Genomic DNA, 12,127 nt, shown 5'->3' with positions numbered 1-12,127 from the left:
AATCGTTTTACCCGAAATCATGAATCCTACGTAAATTCTGTGTTTCGTGTGTCGGTTGAAGCTTTCTACCAATGAAAATTAGATCTATTATATTACTACATTAAGTACAGATTCGTATATCTAATCGTCAGGTAACTGTAATATGATCTTCTCGCTGTTTGTAGGTAGTTTCACAATTCGACAAATAATACCATCTTACTGGTGCTGTAGATGTGACTTTCGTTAATTGCTCAGCTAATTGCTTAATTTGTCCATCTGTCGTCAGTGAAGCCAAATGCAGAATGTCGTGATTTAATATTTTAAAAATTATTACTGTCTATAACTATCAAGTGGTGATTATTAATTTCCGTAGTTTATACTATTGTGTGTGTGTGTAATGTCTTTATTTACACTTTACAACATCGTATTTAGTTTACATGTTCGTTTTATTTATAACCAAAGAGAGGAAACTCTTTGTAAGATAGAATCAATATGGCCAATTTAGACACACCGACAATAAGTGTATACATATCGATTGTAATAACTTTCTGTTGGTACTTTTGGTATTTTAGACCATGGATTTTAATTCACCTGTTAAACATCGTAAAGTTAAGTCGATAAGTAGGTAAGTTGATTATTTGGAAAATAATTTTTTGTGCTTTTTATATGTCAATAAATATATCATACGTTAGAAAAGTTATAAAATTATAAAAGTAACGTTAAATCCATTTTACATTTCTCTGACACCTTTTTTTTTTTTTATAAAAAAGAGGTAAACGTATAACATGTATACCCAATATGATCTAAATATCACTTTTTCTTAACCTTCACCGGCACCTAAGTAAATATTTGAAAAATGCCTCATATTTTAAATTAATGTTTAAAAATGTTTTCCCTTAAGAATCTGAGCAGCAGTTTTCAATTTTGGACTCAGCAAAAAATTACAAAAAAAGCGCAAAGCGCTTAGATAAGCTATATTAGGTGGGGTTGCCTTATATTTGTCTAGCGTCTAAATTATTTTTACATTACAATAAATTATCTTTGTTTATAATTCACGTATATACAATTAAATTTACCTTAGTTTGAAGGTCCGGCTTTAACTCGGATGGGAATACGAATTTGTACTTGTATGATTTCGATGAAAAGAGAAAGAAAATGGAATGCTCACTAGTGACTAATTCGTAGATCATCTTCCGCGGCATGCCTCTGTCGCCATCTCGGGCCTTTACGGTCATCACGAGGGTCCCGATAGGATCGTCCTCACGTACCACGCCTGTTAAGGAATCCAAGAATTCCGGCGGACTGTTCTGAATGTCCGCCACCTTGATCTCGACGCCGGTGGTACCATTGTTCAGGCCGTCCTGCAGATCAAATTCGCACGATTCAAGTTGATTGCGACCGGCCCTTTTTGAAGGATTCAGACACGCGAGTCAATCCAACACCGCATTCGCAATCCGTGTAATCCAAATCTCCGTAACTCTTTAACTCTTAGAATACACGATTGGATTATTCACGTCCTGTACATTTCATTTCTTCGAAAAATTATGAACAGCAAATAATTAGTTAAAATTTTTTTAAATACACAACTTTTATAAGCACTTTCTACAGATGTTAAAGTATATGTAAAATCACTTAACAATTTTTATATATTTGTTAAAGTAATAAAAAAAATTAATCCGGGACCGTTTCCATTCCCGAAACCAAAACGTTCAAAGGCAACAGATCGGCGGCTTGCACAGCTGTTTCGTATCAATGATTAATATTTGCGGGCGTTCTAATGAGGAAAAAGTAAATCCTTCGAAATGAAAAGGTATAAAATTTTTAACTAGACTTTTATCGCGATGCTTTATTTCGCACAGCGACAGTCGCTGCAGTTGTAATTTACGCGTCCGTTCGTTTCGCCGCTGTAATTATGCGCACTATCGCGAACGAGACAGTCTTCTTGCATAGTAAAACGGACGGCACTTCGGTCGCTTCCGGAGAGAACGCGTAATTAAAATCAATCTCCGCAGCTCTCACATAGAAAGAGCTCGTTCGCTTTTCGCCGTTCACGAGCACACCGAGTGTCGCAACTAACCGCAATTATCTCTTTATCTTGCACACGTGAACGCGCGAGGATGACGTTCCGCGTTAAAGCGCGCACGACGTTGATTAATTAATCCTCCACGCCTCTCAAGAATCTCCAATTATTGAGAGAAAAATCCGACCACGTTCGCGATTTAGCTGTAAGAACGTTTTTGGGTGGTGATTTTGGGTTCGACCAATTTTTAATCCCAGACTGCCATTTATTGCGGGGGTTGAATGACCGGGAGAATCTGTTCCCCAAGATCTAATACTTCTCATTTGGATTACAAGCACGGTTGCCACCTCTCCGGTTTTCAGCTGGAGATTAGCTTTCCTAACAAATCTCCGACGCATGGAAAAAAATCTCCGTTTAATCGTTCAAAATTTAATTCGATTTTTTAGTGTGTTTATACACGTTGATTTTTTCCGGTTTTTCGAAAAATATGTTTCCAGGAAGCCGGAAAACTTTCAAATATGAAAGCTTTCAATTTCAGCAATTTCAGTACTACTACACTGAAAGAAAAGTGTTTGGTATTTATGACTATTATAATTACATAGTGAAATAATTATAATCAGGGGAGGATTCTATAGTAGGTTTATGGTTATAAATGTTGATAATAATAACCATATATGATAGTTTCCTCAAACATGACGAAATTGTACTATAAATTCTAATTTCAAATATTAATATATATATGGTATAAAAATATCCAAATATAAAAATAAACAAAATAGACAATCGCAATTATGGCGAATGTATTTTTTTGCTTACTATTTATGTGGTAGTAATAACAAAAAAATATATTAAGAAAAAAAAATAAAGATTTTCAAACAGTGTATGTGATTATTATTAATAGTACAATTGACTTCGTACGGTTAAAACAACTATAAACATATAGTAGCTCCAAAAAATAACTACAAATTACAGTAAATACGATAAGTATTGCATAAGGATATTAAATTCAAACAGATAGAAAATATATAGAAGAGACTCCTTGTCTGCTGTTCAGTCGCTACAGTCGCCGACGATTCATAGATATACTTCATAGATATAGTATTTTTTTTTCTTTTATTATTTCCCTACGTGTCTGACGCGAAGATTGCGGTGCAACGCGTCGATGAGAGACGAGACTCGCATTTAACGCTAAATGTGCGATGAGAAAACGTGCCATTACATTGCTCGTGCGCTTTCGTACGGCGGGCAAATATTTACTGTTTTTCTTCAATTTCGCGTTATATTCCTCAGATATTGCGGCGAAAGGAAAATACCGCAAAATCGATGTACGGGTGGGAAAACCGCATCGATCATACGGGCACGTTCGCGAAGTAAAATCTAAATGAGCTCAATGTTTGCCGCTTTGCGGCCCGGGATACGTTTTCGCGCATGAAAACGCATAAAGTAGATCCTGATTGCTTTTTTTTTTTTTTTCAAGTTGCGGTACGGGAAGCCGGTACGGCGAGCTTAGACTTTTTCTATGTATGTTTACGATGTATTTTAATGTAATGGAACGACGTCGATGGGAATCAAAGGATAACCGAGGTAACTGAGGTTTCCGATTTCCGGATACCAGGTCCATCGCCGTCTGCCTTTCTACTTTATCTGTAAACCCTTTGAAGTCACGTAAATTCGATAGTGTTCTTCACGCTCGCCGGGAGCTCACGGAGTTCATTTTGAATAATACGAAAGGCCCTTCTTCGTGGAGGAAAGCACGTCGATCCAACCGGCTTTAGAGCTCGTACTGCGCGTAAGTATGAAAAAAAAGGAATTCAGATTAAAAAGAGAATTACGTTTAATATGTAACAGATACAATTTAAATCAAAGTGAGGCTACTGCAGCGCGAACAAAAGCTACTGATATAGAAATGTTGTTTAAACCTCGTCGTAGACGTAATTATCGAGAAACGTTCAACCGTTAATTAACGCTGCTGCGAGAATCGCTCGTTTGGTTGGCTCTGAACGGAGGGATGGTTTGGTGTTCAAGTCAAACTGGCCGACAACAGATACACGCAAGTCCGCCCGACGCACGTCTGGTACGTCATTCTCGCATCCTCGTTAGTTCGCAAATTCGCTCGCATCCCGAATTCTCCCGCAATCTCGGTGTTACGGTTGCACATCTTGCAGGACCGTGCAAAGAGGAGTGCGCAACACGCATTAGCGGGCCTCCTCCAGTGCTCCAGGAACTCCAAAGTTTTACTTGTTGCAATAATTTAAAAGGAAAAACCGAAAGTTCACTTTATTCTTATTGTTAAAACATTTAACGTACTTAAATCTCTCATATCTTATCGATTTAATTTATATCTATTACATTGGTCGAAAGAACATGGCGCTCGTGTACGATTATTAACTCGATTTCTCTCCTTTGTCTTTCTCGTTCTGAAAACGTTCACGAGCATATTGTCTTTGCAATTAAATCTTATTGTGAGCCTTGCAGAATTGCTAATGTAACGATAGAAAATTTATATCTTTGCTGTATTAACAAATTTGCGCTGTGCTATTATAACAACGATGATTATCTGCAACCGCTAATTTTATTCAGCTGTACTTTACTGCTTTAATATGGAAAAACCGACTGTCTGTACATTGTAGATTTATTGATTCAGTGAGGTTTTTTTCAGTTGTTTTAACAAATCTTTTTTCCCTTGATTTATTTTATTGCTTCTATTGTTTCTATCTAAATTAATTTCTATTTAATTTAATTTGTACATGGAAGTAATATATTCATTTACATTTCATTTATACTTCATAAAATAATAGAAAATAATTTAAATTAAATAAAATCTTTATATGCAAAATTCAATGTGAAATTATAAATTGTGATGCAATTTTTTACCTAACCTGGCTTTTACATCTATTTAATTGTCTATAACGGAAGTACATAATTAATAATTTGTGATCCGCTATAATTTTAATTATACTGTCTTGTTATATTTTTCAAACACTTCAAGAACTTTTTTAATTCAAATTTTATGAACAGGTAGGGACCTATCTTTACTTTGCACTAAGGCCCCACAAATCCTTCGCACAACTCTGATATTGGACGGGTTTATCTGATGCATTTGCGAGAAACGAACCGGCAGTTGGCTTTCCTTCGTGGTGTGCATAATTAGAATCAATCCACGAATTGAGGGAGAATTGTGGGAAGGGGGGGAGAGAGAGAGAGAGAGAGAGAGAGAGAGAGAGAGAGAGACTCACGCTCGCTCGCAGTAGTAGCTGATAGAAAGGCCTCTCCCGGTAGTCGAGGGACTGTCGCAACACCAGGGCGCCCACATACGTGTTCTGGCTCCTCTCGACATTAACGATGCCGAACTTCTCGCAGGCATCCAGAAACTGCAACAAAAGTTGGTCGTGAGGATGAGTTGTCGTGTTACAAGTATGGTTGATCGTATTCGTGATTTTAATGACCGCGCGCGCGGGATACATCCTCGGCAAGTATTCACGACTTTAATTAATTAATCGATTTATCACATTGAATATTCATTTAAGCTGGGACATCTTATTATTTCGTGGGACGATCTCTTGTGAAACGCTCTACACGAATGAATTTTATCAAATTCATGCAGGACTTTTTTATCCGGCATGCCCGCTGGTGTGCCGCAAAAATTTTTAAGAATGTAAAAAGAAGAAAAAATATTTAAGTATGTAAGTAAAAAAAGTAAGTGAGACACGAAGTAAAAAAAATCTCTTAAAAATTAGGAAAAAAATTATTCAAATATCAAATTATATATTGTGTTTAAATTATATTGAATTTATTCTGATTTTAATTAAAACGATACTGCTTCCATAAAATCACTTCTCTAGAAAATGAAAATATTAAAATAAAAAATCTAATAAAAAAGAATCAAAAAACCAATAAGAGCTTACACGGTTTATTGATAAACAAATTTCATTTATTCATCTAAATTAATCCGCTTAAGACCGTTTCAACCGACGTTTCGATCCTTCTCAATGCAAATAAATGTAGGTATAATTAACTAATAACACATATTATAAATTGTGAACTGTAGTTGTATAAAATATACAGAATAGATGAGTTATCTTGTCACGAATTAAAACCTAATAATAACAAAGGTCAAAGATCATTTTGTTACCGCAATGGTGCAAGAAATTAAAAAGGTCCAAGCCGAGAGATTGATTACTGAGGTAATTTTTGTCCAAGAGCTAGATAATTCAGCAGCAATCCAAACGAAGTTTTAGGTCATTTTTATAGATCTAATAATCTTTAGGTTCTAATAATTTTATGGCCGTATTAATATACAGAGTGTTAATCCTTTAACTATTTTTCAATCTGATAGAAAACTGACTATAAAACAATTTAAAAAAATTAAAAAAAGTTTTAGTTACGTCTAGACTTTAATAATGTCTAAGTACATACATATAACAGTTTTCAGACATTTGTTTCACAAATATACCTTTTTATTTATACTTAACTTGACTATTCGCAAAATTTTTAATTTAACACTAACTTGTGATATGGTTTAACAAAGAGTCTGTGTTACTATTAATATTTTTTTTAAATATTTTTTATTTTATAAAATACCTATTAATATTTATATTCAATTGGATATTGTTTTGTCAGTATTAAAAAATCTCAAACGTTACAAGTAGTCGAACTTGTTAGGATAATTCCGGCAAATACGCCGCGCTGGGATTTAGGCTGCAGAAATCAGAAAAAATAGAAGGAGTGGGAGTAATTTTCCCACAACTACTCTGTTACATACCTTTATGTTATATTAGTATTGTGTTAGAATTTCAGCTTCTTACTATTAATATTAATGAAATTATTATGAGTTGAATCGATTTGTCACTGTGTTAAGTAGCGCCATCATAAATTATATTTATCTACATAAAATAATTACTGTAAGACATGCAAAAGACTTAGTGATTATTTCGTGATACATGAGTGTAGAGGAATAGCATGTTGTATAACAAAATACAAGTACATTGCTTTTGTATTCTTTGTTTAGAGAGAGAGTTTGTTGTATTGCATATCCCATTTGTTTGGGATATATGGCATTTTTAAAAAACGGGATTTATGCCCAAAGCATACAAAAAGTGCGCAGATTAAATTCAGTGCACTAAATACAATAAAAACGCATTATTTGAAATATGTATCCCATGTCATAACACTTGTAATACATCTGGGAAGATTGTAATTATTATTTATTATTTCATATACACATTTATTATTCTTATTCCTTAATAAAACTTTATAAACACATTTTATAAGTTATTATGTCATTTTACGTCTTATTAATATGCATTATTTGTAAATTTTTTTATGAGCCATAACCCCATACATACCCCCCCCCCATCCCCCTATGAGTAGCCATATATCCTACCCCTATGGGATATACGACAAAAATGCAAAATATATATGACAAAAGGGTTTAAAAAAGTTCATTTTTTAATACGAAATATAAATATTTCGGATTTCTAATATTTTTTTTATAATAGTAAATAATATTATACAAAATTTTTACTGATATAGTTCATTTACTTTAAATATAGTAAATAATACTTAATAAATTAAGTTTTTGATGATTTATAAGAAGTCTTGGTTAGTTTGATTTGTTATACGGATTTAATCTAACGATTTTTCATAAAAAATTTTTTTGCTCGTTTTTGACTATGCAAAAAAACTAAAAAGACTTTTTTTTACTTGTGCGACAACTTGAACTGTTCTGTCGCAGGCGCGCCTACCTATTGTTTTCAACGCACTCGAATCTACTCGTCTATAATTTGTGTAACTCTATTTTTCGCCGGATTAACTCTACAAAAACGTTCTTAAGATATTATACTTTAAAAATATGTAAAAAACATCGATTTTTTACCATCTCATTACAAGTAACGCATTACTTGTAACCCTAAAAATAATTCAAAATTTAATTATACTTACTGTGGAATCATAATTAACTCTTGAATTATTTTTATTAAATTATTAAATCAATTACATTTAAGTTGTGTGATCTGCGCCAACTCTATATTCAACTTATAATTTTGCCTAACATAATCGTGAAAGTAATCGTGTGCAATTACAATTATAACTGTAATTGAATTAAACATAATTGCAACTCAACAATTACTTTAATTGCAAAGATTTTAATGACAATTATTTTAATTGCAATTACAGTATAATTGCGTCCCTAACGATTAATTTAATTGCCATTATTTTAATTGCAATTACAGTAATTTTATTACAATTGCAAATACGAATTGTAATTAAAGTAATTACAATTGTAATTAATTACATTTATGAATCGATTATACCCACTTCTGTTTAATGTGACAAAGGTCGAAAAACACTGGCGTAAAACAGTTACAAGATTATAAAATTAAATTTGTTAAATCACGTGGAAAACTTGGAAATTGTTGAAACACAATTTTCATGGTGTGCAAGGCTCTTCAAAATAAATAAAAAATATTAATACGAATCCAGAAATTACCGCAAACAAATTAAAAAATAAAAATCCGTTATAATCCATGTGCGTCGACAGAGAAATGTCTGGATAGATTAAAAGTAATTCATATCGAACAAAATCAGATCAAAAATAATAAACGCAAATGAGCGTGTCTCTAATTCATAATAAATTTGAGCGGTTCAGTCAGCTATCGATTCTGCGGATCGTTAATGGAAAATTTCGCCGTTGATTTTGGTTTCGCGGATGATTCGCGCGCTGGTATATTCTGAACACTGTAAACATTAGTTACGCTTAATGACTGAACGCAATCGCACCATTCGGCCAGCGGCATCGCGATGCACGCATATAACGAAAAACGGGGGAGGCATTAAAGTATGTCGCCGTAAAGCCGGGCCATTAGTTAAAAGGTTTTACGGTTTTATTGGTCGCGCCTAACGGCTCCAACCGGGAATTTATCGAGCGGATATGACATAGGGGGTGGTGCGTTATACGTACTAATATTCCGCCGTGCGCGTCTTTCCTGGGAGGGAGAGATGCAAGATAGAGAGCCGGTGCGAAGAGAAAAAGGGGATGAAACCAGGAGGCTACAGGCAGATAATTTTAACGGGTCGTGAGATGATATATATATACGAATTGAATCTCTCTTTTTTCCCCTCGCGAAAAAAAGCGCCTATGCGAAAGCGATACGTTGCGCCATTTTTTCCCGTCGACCGAATTTTCGGGGTGGTTTCTTCGTGACACTTTGTAAAATAAACGACGCGTATCGCATTACCGATTGCACGTTATATGATGGGAGCCTAAGCAGAAAGCGATTTTCAACAGCAATTTTCCACGGTAACATGTTACAACTTTCCGTAAATACGACCCACGTACGTGACTTAAATTTTATAGACTTGTGCGAAGTGCGATAAAACAAAAACCTTATTACAAAGCGTACTATCGGACGCTTTATCTGAATTGAGTTTGTACTAAATAAAAATATACAAAAAGAGATTATATTTTCAGATGGTATGTGAAAGATAGGTTGCTAACGATACTTCCTTTCCGTTTCAAATCGACAGATTAAAATGTAACGTAGCTTTCTAAAGGCAATGTATCTTCTGCTTAATTGTCGACTTTCACAGTCATAGAAAAATTTTCGAATCCAATGCTATTACTCTTTAATTTACCATAGAATAGGATCGATATAGAGACAATCATATCATTTATTGTTGAAAGGAGAATATGTTATTCTTAAATGAAAAATTCTTAAATCTAGAATCAAAATGATCAAACACGTCGGTTTTCGCGCCAAATACTATATATCGCGCCAGTATTATACGATTATAATATCGGATAAAGATTTATACTTTTGAAGCTTTCACGGGTGTTTTCTTCAAAAGTGCCAGAGGGTTTGCGGGTTATCATCGTGTCGCAAAATTGCTAAAAGCATTAGCAATGGATCACGACATGGCGATAACCAGCAAACCCCTTAAGAGATTTAAACTAAACGTAAGAATATATAAAATTAAATTTATATACAATATGTTATTCCCGTTTCAAAAGATCATAGAATCAATGTTATTTAATTCAATGGAGAACAATAGAAAATATTTATCTAATTTTAATAATGTTTTATTTGGCAAAACTGCAGAAAAGGGGAGCATCCGCCGACAACCTTGACCTTAACATATGTTGTCAAGGTCATCACCCTGAGTAACCTCCAACAAGTTTTAGTCGTCGCTTGCTATCCGTTAAAAAGTAATTAACAAAAAAGGTTTGATGAAAATTGCTAGTATAATAAGTTTTCTTTAATGCAGTAACAGAGTATACGTCATCTTAATTATAGCATAGTTTCATTAAAAATTTTGATGTATATAATGATTTTCATAGAAAGTTATTTTTGTTGCATTAATTTGCTGTATTAATTTATCGTTATTACATTACAACAAATATAATTAATCTATAATCGCTAATTTTATTCTACCTCTACAACTTTACTACTTTAACATAGAAAACTGGCTGTCTGTATATTACGGCTGTAGATTTGCTAAATTAGTGAAGTTTTTATAATTGCTTTAACAAATATTTTTTCCCACCTAAAAAACTTTGAATCTTCTTCTATCGATCGCCATAAGGCAGAAATTTATTTGCATTCTGCAAACAGAATGTTTTAGAACTTATTAGATGTAGTTTTCTTGTTTTTATATACAATAAATGTAGTTAATTGATTTAATTCTATTATGTATGTTTCATATATTTGACAATATGGCAAATACAAAAGTTAAATAGATCAAATATAAAGGTGAGAGAAAAGGAAAGGTAACGAAATGTATTCCAAAATGGAAAGATAAAGTATTTAAATCAAGAAGACCAACCGTCTTAAATCAGGAAGAACAAATCCCAAATTTTAACTTTTCTTCCTACTTTATGCCGCGTCTCAAATTTTGTCTCAAATTAAGGATATGATTATAAATTGTCCTTTTTTAAGTGTGAAATAAAATAAGTGAAATAATAAGTATGAAATACAATTTTCAGCTAACGTTCATAAAATACATTCAGTAGAAAAGTCGAATTAAAAAAAAAATAAATAAATAAAATGTGATCTCATAAAATTTGATGTAATTTTTATTGCGATCTCATCATGTGATATTATACAAATGTTATTAATTATTTGTACATATAATAATATAATATCATTCGTGTATTTCATTAACAGTTATAAAAAAATGTTTATCCATTAAGATTTAATTACGACAATTAATATTGAATTTTTTACAATGCCCCTCTTTTCCCCTGTAAAAAATTGGTTAACTTAAACGCATGTTTGCACATACTGAAAATAAATTCAATTATATCGCCGCGCCGGCGATTAAGTCGGCGAAGAAACTGGAATTCAAATTCTACGCGGCGGTAATAAAATTTCCGCTTACGCATCGGAACGATTATTAAATTTGCGAACGCGCTTTGCTATACGGGCGCTACACGTAGCTCGCTCCTGCGAAATAGGCCACGCGTTTCCCGCAGGGGTTAACGTCGGGCTCCACAACGATGATTGCGAAAGTCCGACACCGACTACGAGAACTGGCTGCCGTACGTCTCCGTCGTCGACGAGTCCTCAGATCCCTCGGGCGTGCTGCTCGACGTTGCGAGACGAGGCGAGGCGAGGCGAGGCGAGGTCCGGCGCATTCCCTCGTTCCCTTTCATTCTCTCTCTCTCTCTCTCTCTCTCTCTCTCTCTCTCTCTCTCTCTCTGAGTTTATTACAGGATACGGGGAGTGGATAACTTAATGGAAAACTGCGAATTACAAAGCGCCTCGGCGCCGATATTCCACCTCGTCTCTCTTCGCTTCGCTTCGTCTCACAGGCAAGGGGAACACTTCATCCGAGCTCTCTTCATTTACGTGAAACACCGGCACTTGTACATCTTTTATCCGCCGTGCAACCAACTGTATCTCAACGATAGCGGCCGTTGCAGTCTGGTCTTGATTGCAGTTCGCGTCGCATCGTAAAGGAGACCGAAACTACGACCGACGACGATTCTTAATAAATCCTTTGAGCGGAAAACAACTTCCTCTTTTTTAGTATATTTATTATCCGTTTTCTTTCGTGCGGCTGTCAGACGCGATAGCAAAAGACGAATTTAGAAGAGACCTTTTTTTTTTCATTTCTTTTTTCATTCTCCTA

General features: G+C 34.3%; 1 protein-coding gene across 6 annotated transcripts in view; it reads right to left on the bottom strand.

Moving 5' to 3' along the window:
* The window catches only part of LOC108754054 (cadherin-87A), a 274,945-nt gene that overhangs the window by 11,469 nt on the left and 251,349 nt on the right, over nucleotides 1–12,127 (bottom strand). For all 6 annotated transcript variants that reach the window (XM_018496084.1, XM_018496082.1, XM_018496087.1 and 3 more), the window contains 2 exons: nucleotides 5,236–5,370; nucleotides 1,148–1,340 (listed from right to left, as the gene is read on the bottom strand). In XM_018496084.1, the coding sequence (XP_018351586.1) occupies nucleotides 1,148–1,340; nucleotides 5,236–5,370 (328 nt within the window). The remainder of the gene's footprint in view (nucleotides 1–1,147; nucleotides 1,341–5,235; nucleotides 5,371–12,127) is intronic.

Source organism: Trachymyrmex septentrionalis, unplaced genomic scaffold (assembly GCF_001594115.1).
Source record: "Trachymyrmex septentrionalis isolate Tsep2-gDNA-1 unplaced genomic scaffold, Tsep1.0 scaffold75, whole genome shotgun sequence".
NCBI lineage: Eukaryota > Metazoa > Arthropoda > Insecta > Hymenoptera > Formicidae > Trachymyrmex > Trachymyrmex septentrionalis.
Note: the sequence above shows the minus strand (reverse complement) of the source record. Positions and strands in the feature narration are given on the sequence as shown.